We start from the raw sequence: 14,131 nt of genomic DNA, 5'->3' as shown, positions 1-14,131 counted from the left end.
ATGGTACAACTCAAGCCAAATGTGCCCTGCACTTCAGCGTGCAATCTATGAACTTTAGCTTCAAGCCAACAAAGGTGGGTGCCACAAGTCCTTATGGAAGTAAGGAAAATTGGTTCCAAGATCACATGGCTGGACAACAAAAGACAGACATAAAACAGGCATTAGTGGGCCCTTGACACCCATAGGCCTGGCGCAACAGCTAAACAGCCCATGAGAGAAACTATCTTCTGATAGATACAGATGAGTAGCAGACTTGTATTCAGTCAGTCATCTCTGGCAGCCAGCCCTAAACTCCAGAAGAGGCATTTAGAATTTACAAGGTGGAGTTTTGAGAATATCTTGCAAGACAATGAGTCATACCTGAAAGGAGGTGGCAGTACTCTTGATGAAATGATGATCTTTACGAGGATGACATGTCCAACATCTCAAATTAGCTAACTAAGCACCAGCATCACACAGCTTTGTGACAGAAGTGAGGAAATAGGCCAAAAAGGCTTCCAGTCTAGATGCCCCCCTCAAAATCAAGCATAACCATGACTGAAGAGGAATGCCTACATTTTTGGGTACTCCTAGGTCATGTATATTTACATCACAAACATAACAGCAAGAGAATTAGCCAAAACCACAATCATGCAAACAACAACCATGACCACCCTAATAGCTACAAACCTTCCTAAAAATGAACCACAATATTTACATCCATTTTTTTATTACCCGAAACACACAGGTTAAACGTCCTGTAATCCGGAGGGGTGATCCATGACGTCTGAACAACACACACCTACCAAGGACCCGCTACTTCCCAGTCATAGGGGTCTACCCTGTGCTGTGAGACCAGAGTCTACAACCCTATGCCCTACAATTGTGTCTGAAATGTGTGTCTACACCCCTAAATCTGTGTGTATGTCCTTGCAGAACGAAGATTACTGTCTGACAACCTTAGTGCTGTACTAAAAGGTAACGGTGAAGAGGATGGTGTGGCCAGTTATGCCACGTCCACCATACCTCCTTTGGATGGCACAAGGACCGAGGGCAAAGAACCCCACTATTCCCTCTAGTACTCAGGCAATGAGTGGGAAGATATTATAGTACGAAGAAGTTCTACTCTAAAAGGCTAGCCCAGGCATTGCAGAAGCAAAAAAGTGGGCAAGCAGAATGTTGCTCAGCAGTAAATACTCCTACACTCCTGTGATGCTAGGAGCGATAGTGGCAGGAAAGTAACATCACCAACTTCTTGCCATCCTCTTGTAGCATCTTGTGCAAGAGACAGGAAGTACCTTGCAGCCTGCGGTCCTCCCGCAGCATCTTATGCAAGAGACAGGAAGTACCTTGCAGCCTACATGTGTGACTTCTCCCTATCCGCTGCCCTGTGCCACAGAGTTGCTAGAGAATGGAAGTGATAGATATCAGCGGGGGCCCCGGGCCCAACATCATATCCCCATCAGAGGTGGCGCTTTGTTCATAATATAATTTAATGTTACACTGTCTGGTCCCAGAATAGCCTAAACGGACATGGAAAAGGTCAAAGCAGGCATTCTCAAGAACAGTAATGTGGTTACCGTTAGATCAAAGTTTTGATGGTGCTGCTCTCTACAACACCTACTGCTTGCAATGTACACAGTGTGTGCTCTTACTCTACCCCCTTCAGCCATTGGCTTACTACAAAAGGCCACTTTCAGTCAGTGGCTTGAGACTTTGTCAATCAAGTTTTTGCTTAACCCAGTGCACAAAACCCCTCTCACTTAATCCTACTGGCTTTATTATTCCACTTCCACATAAATGCTAGCATTGAACTGCAAGAGGGCCTAATTTACAACTACAGCCCTCTCTGATACAGGCTCCTCCTGTATCTAGATCAGATGTACTAATGCTGCACACATTTGTGCATTAAACCTATTGCCTTTGCCACTGTTTGTTTTAGTGCTTCACTGTAGCAGGCTGCTGCCTGAAACAGTTCTGAACCACCTATCTGCATTTTGTGGATGGATAGCAATGGACAAACAAGGGAGCACTTTCTCCATAGTAAAATAATACCACCGGAGGAATCATGACTGAGGAATGGGGGAGGAACAGCAGCCGCAGAGAATGCCCAAAATATTTGGGGGATGGGGTTGTGACAAAGATAATTGAACAAGGACATGATTAAGGACTTTAGGGAGTGGGGATCCAAACAGCTGGCAGTACTGAGATAAGCTATTAAGATAGCTCTCTAGGTTGAGCGCTTTCTGCAGAAATCTGCAAGCCATAGAGCAGAGGTCTTCAATCTGTGCGGAACGCCCCCCCTGGTAAGCTGTTCCCTAAGTGGGAAGGGTATGCCCACACGTGGGTCCCATGCTCACTGTGCACCTGGATTCTAGCTAGCCTGGCTGATGAAGGGTGATACCCTGAAACCGGTACCAGGATGCTTGTTTTTGGTCAAGGGAGGACCTCGCTTGGCAGTTCAGGCTGGACTGTTCCCATGAGGAACAGGGTCAAGACTGATTTGCATATGGCTGGGTCCAAACTGGGGTGGCATGGTGAGCAAAATAATGGATGGATTAAACCAAGATCTGTGACTGGGGGTGAGTGTTTGCAATGTTCAGCACTCCGTCCATCATACTTTTGTGTTGCTGACTTCATTTACACACAGCCCTTAAAAAGTGGATTTAACAGAATGTGAACTATTATTTGGAGTGCTGTAGGGCTGGGCATAACGGAGTATCAAGAAGGTGACAAAAAAAAAATGAATTAGATAGTCTGAATAGTTTGTTTTTTGACTGTCAACTAACTGCATATAATATATTACACAAACATCTTAACTGAAAAAACGAAAGCAAGGTAAACTAACCTGTGGAAAACGTACTCTTTTAGATTATGAAACCTCAGATGACAAATACCATAACTGCAGATGTCTGTGTATTTGGAACTGGAGTAACACATAATGGAACTCTAGTTGGCACCCCTACAATACCTCTCAAAAGGAATAAATCTTTGTCACCATGAAGCCTTAGGCAGGGTCAATGTCATTATGTGGCAGGAGAGAACCAAATTATGCAGCAGGGTTGACTCAGTTTTGCAACAAAAAAAAAAAGTAAATTAAGCGGTATAGTGCGACACATTTTGTGGTTTGCATTACTTCATATACCTCATTAGTACCAATTTAACACCCAGAATACAGCAATAAACAACTGCAAGATGACCAATAAACATTATTGAAGGGCCTTGCACTGCTCCAGAACACATTTCCACGTTATATATAATTGGTCTGTTTGAGATTGAATCGATTTGTTAAAATCTACAGATTATGCTGCAGATGATGGTTTATGTAGCAAATGTGATAAACCCATAATTATGCAGAAAACGCTACCGCTGTCAGGTGTGTAAGTGGCCACTGCTACTCAATTGTGGCTGTCTTACCATCAAGTGGAGTGGGGCCCATTTTTCTTGTTAGCATTAGAGCCCAAATTCCACTTGCTGTTTTTTTAACACAATGTGGCAAAAAAAAAAGTCATGGGTACTACAGGTACAGTGGCACTAGAGCCCAGGAGGTATGAGGAACCAACTCAACTTCAATTATGGCTGTTTACTATCCTTCCTTGCACACCGGCCAGTGTTGAGTTGGGCATAGGAGCAATGGCCTACGGGGGAAAAACTAAAGCAGTGGAGACTCCTTTGTTTGGCCTCAGAGAGACTGCAGAGAAGGGTGGTGGGCTCGATGGTAGACCATGTTCTTAATGAAGGGCACAAGAGACTGCCCTCTTTGCAAGGCAACAGGTAACAGTAGTGAAGCAGGTGCAGCAGCACTGGGACTCAGGAGTCAGAGGGGCTCACTGCATCACAATTATGACTTTCTCAATTTAAAAAGGGGCATGACAACTTATTTTCCTTTCCAGCATTAGGAGCGAGGGCACCTTTTGCATAAAAAAAACAACAAAAAAAAAAAAAGACAGCATGCTGGAGCTCTTTTTTTTTTTTTTTTAAGTGGAGTGATGGTTTGGCATTGTGGCAGAGTGGTATAAGAGGCAGAAGAGATAGACTGGTAACCAGAACTGCAGTTATAAGGGTGACACGTGTAGTTGAATTGAGGTCCGACAAACTGACAATCACCACCTGGCCCCTCCTCACCACTGAAGATACTCTGAGAACAATGAGGTCCATACTCTCCAGGGCCCCCACCACATTTTCAACAGAGCTGCAGACACCATCGCCCCCAAGCTCCACCTCATCATCAACGGCTCACTAGTTGCCGCCACCTTCCCAGATGATTAGAAACACGCCGAGATCAACCCCCGTCTCGAGAAACCCTCAGCAGACCTCACCGACCTCAAAAACTTCAGGGCCATCTCCCTACTCCCTTTTCCTGTGAAAGTCATCAAAAAAGCAGTCAACAGCCAACTCGCCACGTTTTTAGAAGACCACAACATCCTCGACATCTCCCAATCCGGATTCAGGAAAATACATAGCACCAAAACAGCCCTCCTGGCCACAACAGATGACATCCACTCCCTGCTGGACAAGGGAGAGACGGTGGTACTCATCCTGCTAGACCTCACGGCGGCCTTTGACACAGTCTCTCATCACACCCTGATACTAAGACTCCACAAAGTTGGCATCAGAGACAAGGCCCTCAACTGGATCCAATCCTTCCTCTCAGGCAGAACTCAACGAGTGAGACTTGCCCGTTCCTCGTAGACCCCACACCCACCACCTTCAGAGTCCCTCAGGGATCTTCCCTCAGCCCCACGCTGTTTAACGTCTACATGGCCCCGCTAGCCACCATCGTCAGAAGCTACGGAATCAACATCATCTCCTACGCCGATGACACCCAACTCATCCTCTCCCTCTCCAACGAACCCAACAAAGCCAGACACAACTTCAACAAGAAACTCATCCACAAACTACAAAACATCCAGAAAGCTGCTGCCAGACTGGTCCTCGACCTACCTCGACACTGCCACATCTTGCAACACCTGCGTACACTGCACTGGCTTCCCATAGAGAAAAGGATCACCAAGATCCTCACCCACACACACAAAGTCCTCCACAACACTGGACCAGCCTACCTGAACCATCAACTCAACCTCCACGTACCCATCAGGACACTACGCTCAGCCCAGCTTTCTCTCACAGAAGTGCCCTGCATCAGGAAAACCAGAACAGGAGGATGCTCGTTTTCCTACCTCGCAGCCACAGCCTGGAACGCCCTTCCTCTCCACATCAGACAAACCACCTCCCTCCTCAGCTTCACAAACGAACTGAAGACATGGCTTTTTTAAGCACCGGTGAACACTACACTTTCCCCTCCCCTAGCGCCTTGAGAGCCTAACGGGTGAGTAGTTGCACTTTACGAGCAGTGATTGATTGATTGAGGGGCTCACACACTCCAATTAGGGGGAGCTGTATTTTTGGGTAAATAACTGTTTTTGTCTGATGCATTTGCTGTTTTATAAGTCTCATATTTAGTGTGGTTTATGTGCTATAGGAAGAAGTACTCCTGAAATGATGTAATAAACCATGTCCATGCGCTCAGCCCTTTCCCTCTTGCTCACCCAAACCTTGACAAAGTTTTGGAAGTGGGGCCTGACTTCTAAACATTTTGTTGGGGGGGGGGGGGGGGGGGGGCTGGACCAAAACTAGTTTGACGACCTCTGCCATAGAGGCTCGAATTCTGACAAAAGTAAGTTTGTTTGTGTAACATGACAGCACACTCTTGTAGGATTTCAGCTGTGGCCTTTTTTCTAAAGATTTGAAATAACACGTTAGGGGTATGCGGAAAGATTTGTCATAACAGATGTCAGGATAGAGGCACAGATGCATAGACCAACGTGTAAAGCCTGTCTACTCAAAAGGTCCTTAGGTGAAGGACTGTCGCCTTTGGGGGAAAAAGCAATTAACTATTGCCAGACACAGCGCCGGCAGAACTCAAATGTTCAGTTGCAACTGTACCCTTAACTCTCTTTTTGTAACACTAATTGAGTGAGTGAGGAGCAGCATTCACCCGCAGGTACCTCGGCACTTAGAATAATGAAGAGAACAGAAAGCTGCCCCCCCACCAACGGTGAGGGGTTTAATTGCTCAAATGCGGTCTTGGTTCAAAAGCTTGTAAGGTAGGAACATACATTTCGTGGTTGAAAACAACAAAATACCGAACAAAAACATAATCTTGAGGTGCTCTTTATGAAAACGTGACCGCGCAGCTCAAGTGTTGATTACGAAAGGAGACGACCCGAGCCTCAGTTCCAGCTGGATTGAGTCTGTGTGATCCTGGGCAAATTCTTTCATCTTCGTGGTCCACTGTTCCTAACACCTGCGTAAACTGGCAGCTGCTAGAAACGTGGTGTGGTTTAAAAATGTGTTAATTTATATTAAAGTTGGAGCAGGCTTTACTGCAAATGGGGAGCAGGGTGAATTTCAGGTCACACGCAAACAGTACAGTACATTTCGGAAAACATACCACTTAAAAAAAAAAAAAAAAAAAACACTTCCAAAGTTATGTTTAATATCTGGTAGAACAGGATCTGCAAGTGAGTGCAATGATGTTCACGGCGCCTTTCAAACCATGTATTTACCACGTGGAAGGGGTGGGAGATGTCATTAGATGCCGGTTTTGGAAGGCTGTTGGGCCCTGCTGGCGCCTCTGCACTTTTTCCCCATCTTCCCCTGCTTTAAAGAGAGCTCAGAGTGGGAGGAGAGAGCGAAAGAAGGAGAAAAAGAAGAGAAGGAGAAAAAGAAGAGAAGGGCGGAAAGAGCGATAGTGCGAGGAGAGAAAAGGCGCGAGAATGCTGTTAACATTTTTTTCCATGGCTGTTTTTAATTCGCATAATATGAGGTAAAGTGTTTGGCGCCAAGCAGTGCTTCAAGCATGTCAAAGGCAGATGCGCCTTGCTGCCCACTGGCACGTGACAGGGTGCCAGCCAAGGCTTGGTCCGAGTAAGTAATCCTCGGTCATTTGATATTACACACTTTCAGCTGTCCAGTACTGTAACGCGAACACTTCGTGTCTCAGCGCTCACGTGCATGCAGCAGAGTGACAAGCCCGGTAAGGACGAGACATGGTAGTCATCAGCTGCGCAGTGCATGAAACCAACCCACACTGAATATACACGCATGGGCGTCCACTGCATTGTCTGTCCACCATCTTAGACACACGCTTGCCAGTAAACCTGAAAGCTATGAATGAAAACAGATGGAAATGGCCACGTGGCTAGCGGGTGGCAAAGTGTGATGTCCCTCGGGTCGCTATTATGACGTTATGCCGGCCTGGTCACGTTCGTCATAAACAAAAAGCTCGGTTTGATATTCGCGTAGGCACATTTTCCTATACGTAAATAAATGCATATGACATTTAATGCCACCTTGAGCTCGAATCAACCTTCAAGCACTACACGTTTGTAAAAAGCAGCATTCCTGAGAACCAAACGTTAACAAGAAAGAAAATTACTGCTTTGGGTGATTCGAACACTTACTGGTGAGTTCAAATACAACGGTTTCAACGTCCCCTGCATCAAAGAGCTGCGCAGAAACGTGTGCCACATTATCAAATTGGCATTTTCACAACAAACCACAATGTGACTACTCTTTGTGTGCCACCAGGAACTCACTACCGAAAAATGGCAAAAAAATCTAAAATAACGACATACCTCCTTAGAGCTACCTATCATTTAAAAGCATCACTACACACCTCTGGCCAGAAAGGCCGCGTTCAAAGAAACACGATTACTCTTCTGAAGAACAGAACAGTCACAAAATGCTACAGTAAGCGCCACACAGGTGCTTGCCTAAACAACCACTGTTACTGCCCAATCCAAAGATATTTAAATTTATCGACTTAGGAAGGATGAAAGGCCGATTCTACCAACTAGGATTTGACCCTGTCAGTAACCGGTCCCAGGCCTGTGTTCAGCCACCGAAGGCAAGGGGGAGCCCTCCATCACAACTCAGTAGCCACGGAGTGTCTCAAGGCGCCCTGGACCATTGATGATGGCTGCTTTAAGTGCATTGGGGAAGGTTTGCTATATACTGGAAAGGGCTGGGCTACTACAACAGCCGGGACTGCTTTAAGGCGAAGACAGGTGAACAGTGAATTAGCTGAGATTACAATGGAAAACCACACACATCATCAACAGTTGTGCACCCGGCCTCTGGGGGTCATGCGGGCCCCCAAGCGCACCAAAGCACAGTTCACAAAGAGGCCAATGAATCTATGTGGGACAGGAGACGAAAGTCATAGGCGGCAAATGAGAAGTCTGTGGCTACAGGTCACCGTTAACTTAAATGTTTAGTCCTCATTAAAAAGTCCATTCTCAGTATGGACATTGTCTGGGCTGGACCGCAGTCTGTAGAACCACAAGACCAAGCCCATGAAAAATTGAGCTACCAGCTGTCCTGCTTGCCCGAGTGCAGGGTGCAAGTCACCTTAGAGGATCACACAACTTCAGAGTTTAAAGGTGCAGGAGAAAACCCGGAAAACGAGTGATTGCTAGATCAACTTTAAAGACAAGATTAGAATGAACCTCAAGACATGATCCAGTGGCCTGGGTGAGGTGCACCTTGAATCTTTCCTCGTAACGAATGAGGGCCCTTGGGGTTGTGGACGTCCCTTTGTGACATACAAACACAGGTGGGGGACCACAGCGAGACCGGTCACATCTCAACCACTCAAACATTAAACATCTACACATCCATGACTAATTCTGCAAGGACACAATACAAGATGCCATTATTGCGTTAGAGAATAAAACATTCTCCGGCCGTATTTATTACATCCCATAAACACAACAAATTTTCTTTTCTATGTTAAGGTACATTATGTACAGAATAGCATCATAATTATCACATGTACTTAACTAATGCATGAAATTCCTAACAAATATTCAATACTAATATATGAACAATTTTAGCAAATACATGAGGAATCATGGTTGACCACTCCCCAGGCCCCTTGTGGCATTGACTGATTGCATTGACTTGGACCCGGGATGAAACCCTGCTGGTCCCTCAATAAGCTGTCCTTTACAAGGCAAACTCACTTGTCCCCTCAAGACAGAGGGAGCTTGGGCCAGCATGACAGCTGGTCCCCCAAACAACCATGCCAGAGCAACTCAATAAATGGGACTCCCCCTGGCACCCATTGTGAGATGGGCCTTGTCAACCAGGCCTTACCACGGTCCCCTGGCGCAGCCCATCATCCCCCAGTATCCCCAGGGCCGTATAATGGAGTACCCAGGCCAGCTATGGACAATCGCAGTAGCGGACGTCTTCAGCCTTCCAATAAACCCGATCCGGCCCACACCTGTCTCCAGGGCCCGCAAGCTACTGCCTTGTCCCCTTGTCCACATCCTGGTGCCTGAGTGAGCTAACACATCTACTGCCGGGCCTAGGTTTCACCATGGGGTTAGAAGAATCCCAGCGGATTTTACAGAATTAGCACGATTGAGTTTCGGAACAACAAGTTCAACCAGCCTCCATCAGCACCGGACAAGTCCTGTAACAAACAGACCTGTTAAGTTATCAACTGATCTGCCTGTGGTGACAGGGCTCCTGCAAGGCCACAGTCCATCCTGAAAAGATGAAGCTGACAGCTCCATGAGATATTGGGCACCTGCTAGGATACTTCTATACCCTTTAAAAGCTCATGCAACATTGACTTGCCATAATGGTCTCCAAAAGGAATCTCTCCGAGATATCTGCTATGGAGCTGCACACTCTCAGCATTTCAGGCGTTCCCTAGAGCAAGGCCACAGCACTTTTCGAACAAGTACAAGTGCTAACAAATCAATCATTCGCGCTTATGTAACATCAAATGTGACATCCGAAGCCTTCATTGACAAAATCAAATAGAATACAATCAATAAACAGCGTGATTGTACATTCCATAAACTGCCTGATGGAATAGCAAGTTCAAGAAACGATACGGGACTCCGCGTTAAATATTGATGCCTTCTGCAAGCCAGCAGTGCTTATAGATGTTTGTCAGGATGCCAGTGTTGCCCGAAGCAAAAGATGGCTATTTTCAGCAGGATGTGAGAGACCCTCCGGTGGTTTCAGAGGTCAGACAACAAAATGGAATGTTAAAACAAACAAAAAAAAATTCCTAATGACAATTCTGTAATGGGCAAAACATAGGACAACGAATCGTATAGCCTCTGCACACGGAGACAGATGATTTTTAATAACACATCGGTCGGACAGTGCTAAAAATGAGTCTTTATTCCAGGGCTAAATCAAGGAGCTAAATGGGCGCTCTGTGTTGCTATAATGGGAAGAAATAAGGAAATTGGGCGAGACTGCCGGGCGCATCCTCCCTTGGGGGTCAAGTGTCCAAGACAAGAAGATGATTAGATTCCCCTAGGAGTCGCTCTCCAGTTACTTCAAAAAGGTGCTTCGAACAACTGGAACCCCCTTCTCCAGACAAAGGAAAACCTGGGTTCGCAGTGCCTGTTCGAAGAAGCAACACGGACGTCACCTCCCTCCAACTCTGGAATCTCACCATTAGACCCCGAAGATGCAGGTGATGACCTAAGCAAAATGGTGAGGTACGAGTAGCGCCATCTCTCCAACACATGACTTCGGGCGTAAACTGGTAAAGAGGTACGAGTAGCGCCATCTCGCTAACGATGCGCAAGACTTCATGCGTAAACTGGTAAGGAAATACAAGTAGCGTCATGTCTCTAACGCACGACTTCATGCGTAAACTGGTATGGATGTACGAGTAGCGCCATCTCCCTAATGCAAGACTTAAGGCGAAAACTGATAAGGAGATACGAGTAGGGTTATGTCTCTAACGCACGACTTCTTGCGTAAACTGGTATGTAGGTACGAGTAAAGCCATCTATTTAACGCACGACTTCATGCGTAAACTGGTCTGGAGGAACCATAGCGTCACCTCTACCGATGTGCTAGACTTAATCGGCAAGCATGGTAAAGGTGCACCATGAATGGAGCATGGCTTCGAACACCACATACCCCAACAATAACTCCCACATAGGACACGCTATCTGCAACACTCTTTCAACCACATACTTCAAGAAGGGCTGCTAGGAACCAATGACAAAGTGCTTCAAAACCTTCTCAGGAGTGTGGAGTGCTATATAAATACTCCAGTAACATACACTGGAATACAGACCGGGCACAGCTTAAAATCGGTGTATCTCCTAACCAACCATCTAAGGAGCACTCCTCTGGTTATAATATGCATCTCTTTCCCATTAGGATATCCTCTCAAACTAGACTCGTGAACGTTTGATAACGACCTTCCCGACTCCCAGGACCAGGAAACTCCCGCCTCCACCACCCCTCCCCACACACACACCTTCCTGCATGCACCCAAGTACAGCTTGACTTTGTTGAACACTCTTTTCCTAATCCCACCAAGTGTGACCCCCATCTTCCCACCTCGGTCACGTGCCTGAAATCCCAACAGGTACAACCAACCAGCCACGGGCAATATTTAACCTCTGCTCGCAGCAAACCGCAACTGCACAAAGCAAAATAACAAACCACTGAACCAGACAAGCTGCAGTGCGGAGAGGGCAGAAAGAGGCAGAGCTCAGACCCCCTCCCCCGCCGTTCGTTGTATTACTGCTCACCAGTTGTCGAAAATATATTTATCAGTAGAATTCAGAGCTGATCTTTGTCCAGAATAAATCTAAGAAGATGGATTCAATTAAAAATGGTAAAGACACCACTGAAGAGGGGGTGGGATGCGGGGAGACAATGCACGTGCCTGCACAGCTCAAGTAGTCACCAAGGCACTACAATAGATCTCGTACTTTAACCCATAGCTGTCTCATTGTCTTCAAAGCTGACGTCTTCCTTGAGACCTGTCACCTACCCGACTGCCTCCCCCTTTTAAATCCTGAGCGGAAGTAAATATTTACCTCATGTGGCAATGACATTCACAACACGAGGACGTCCCACTAAAGTCACGTTCACCATGAGTGCCAAACGTACACACTGCGCGCACCATTCAAGTAGGCGCTTTTAATCAACGCTATCAAGGGCCACATATCACATGCGAATATTGCCAATGCTGGTCACAAATAACAGTTAAGGCGCACATTACAAAAACACAGCCGTGTACACAGAGAAAATAAATGGCTGCACCGCATTACAAATACCACTCCTTGCAACTGTTGCTATACATATCTGAGTGAGCATCTTACACGTGACATACAAGCATGGTTTCCCCTACATGGTTTAAACATCGAGTCACTTCAAGGCACCCGCTCTACGGACTGTTACTGTCACGTCTGAGTTTTCATCAGACTCATGGAACAGGCTGGGGTTGTAGTGCCTCATGCTCCGCATATATAATCGTTCACGTCGAGGCGCTCGTATTGTAGCCACGGATCATATCCACGTTGGAACGCGGGGTCTCGCCACATTATGGGTGCCCCTTGGCACTGCCCTACGGACAGGCATTAATTGGACTGGGGACTACACACAGATACGAGCAGATAAAGAACGTAAATAAAAACAGTGCTTTAATGGGACACATGCTTGGACAATAGTAAAAATAGTGTTTGTGCGACGTAAAGCTGTGAGTGGGTAATTTAAACGGCATCTCCGACCTCTAGACATTTTATCTCCCGGGAAGAGAAGGAACTCACGATTCATTGGCGGTACGCCAAAAAACACAGGTATATGGGGCTGGGGACACAGCGTGGGCCGTATCAGTACTGCTAACTGTGCAGCAATCACCCAAAATACAGTCACAACAGGAAACTACTGGTATGCACTTCTCAGCCAGGCCTTAATGCCCCATCCAGGGGCTGCTAGCAGAGTTCTCTGGTATGGTGGTGCCTCACAGCCGGTACACGGCAGGGGGCGCTGCTCCCACTGTAAGACCAGTATCTCTTCAGTCCTTAGTTTACGTCTGGAAGTAATGCCCAAGTGAGTGAAGTGTATACCTTCAACATGTACCATGTGGCGTCAATGTGCCCGGCCCCAGTCTGGGGCTCCTAAGCCTGCCCCGTCTATTATTAGGTTGTTGTACCCATCCTCAGTGTAGCTTCGGATCTTTGCCCCTCTTCCAACCATAAGGCTGGCATGCACCGACAAGCGTTATAGGGGGAGCTCACCCTCCCAACGTCCCTGTCCCACAAGTAGTATTAATGTCCGCTCTGTAGGGGTGACCATGCGCTCCGAAGTACGTGTATAGTTGGTGTGAAGTTCCCCGCCCACACCGTGTCGGTCTATCACTATGTACTGACCCCCCTCCCGCCCCTGGGACTGCACCGGATCAGAATCACTCCTTGCCCCAGGCTCACCTTCTCCTGCTTCGCCGGCTCCGGAGGGGGGGACGTCGAGGTCGTCTTGTTGGCCGCCGCGGGGCCAGGTGAGGGGGCACCCGGGGACACCGGGGGCGCCACCTTCTCCGCCTCCACTTTAATGAGCCGGTGCTTGGGGGACAGGAACCTGCCGTCCGGGGCAGCCCCGGGGGTGGACTGGTCGGCGCGCCCCCCTGGACTGCTGCTGTAAGGGTCCTCAAAGTCCCGCTCCTTCTGAAGCTTGTAGGCGCTGACTATATCCGGCTGCGGGGCTGGGGTGACGGCACAGGTGGGCTCGCGAGGCCCCCCCGGGGGCGGCTGCCCGCCGTGTCGGTAGTCCGGGCGGGGCGGCGCCGGGGGCGCAGGTTTGGCGCTGCTTTTGAAGCCCAGGTGCTCCTTGAGCCAGCGGGCCATGCCGGCAGTGCATTGCTGTCCCGTACTGTGGGCGTGCGGGGGCCCCGGCCGGGCCGGGGGGCTCTGCGGAGAGGCGGGCACAGAGGAGCGGGGCGCCGGGGCTCCGCTCAGCAGCATGTGAGCGGCGGCTCTGCCGAGCAGGAAGCGGAGACATGTGAAGCGGGATCCCAGGATCGCGGGGATAGAGTCGTGGAAGGGCGACCTCTACCGGCTACGAGAGGTACTGCGGGGAACGACTGAAGGGCTTAGGTGAGGCGAGGACCAGTTTGGCACAAGGAGGGTCTGGAGGCATCTGCTCATGCAAGGTCGGGCAGCATAGGGGGATCCGGGAGATCTGCTGATCGTAAGAGGTACTACTGTGCGCCCACCCAAGGTGTGTGTGTGACAGGAATAGAGGTATTTATCTAATTTATGCAGATTCATATAGCGCGGACATTACCCATTGCATAAGGCGCATAAGTGACATA

General features: G+C 48.0%; 1 protein-coding gene across 2 annotated transcripts in view; it reads right to left on the bottom strand.

Moving 5' to 3' along the window:
- The window catches only part of SHF (Src homology 2 domain containing F), a 332,461-nt gene extending 318,601 nt beyond the window's left edge, over nucleotides 1–13,860 (bottom strand). Inside the window, exon 1 of one of the 2 annotated variants that reach the window (XM_069222334.1) lies at nucleotides 13,251–13,860. In XM_069222334.1, coding sequence (XP_069078435.1) covers nucleotides 13,251–13,781 — 531 coding nt within the window. In that variant the 5' untranslated portion in view covers nucleotides 13,782–13,860. The remainder of the gene's footprint in view (nucleotides 1–13,250) is intronic. The other variant, XM_069222335.1, reaches the window with a different exon arrangement.
- Nucleotides 13,861–14,131: the final 271 nt, after the last annotated feature.

Source organism: Pleurodeles waltl, chromosome 3_1, assembly GCF_031143425.1.
Source record: "Pleurodeles waltl isolate 20211129_DDA chromosome 3_1, aPleWal1.hap1.20221129, whole genome shotgun sequence".
NCBI lineage: Eukaryota > Metazoa > Chordata > Amphibia > Caudata > Salamandridae > Pleurodeles > Pleurodeles waltl.
The sequence above is the reverse complement of the archived record's forward strand: the minus strand, read 5'-3'. Positions and strand labels throughout refer to the sequence as shown.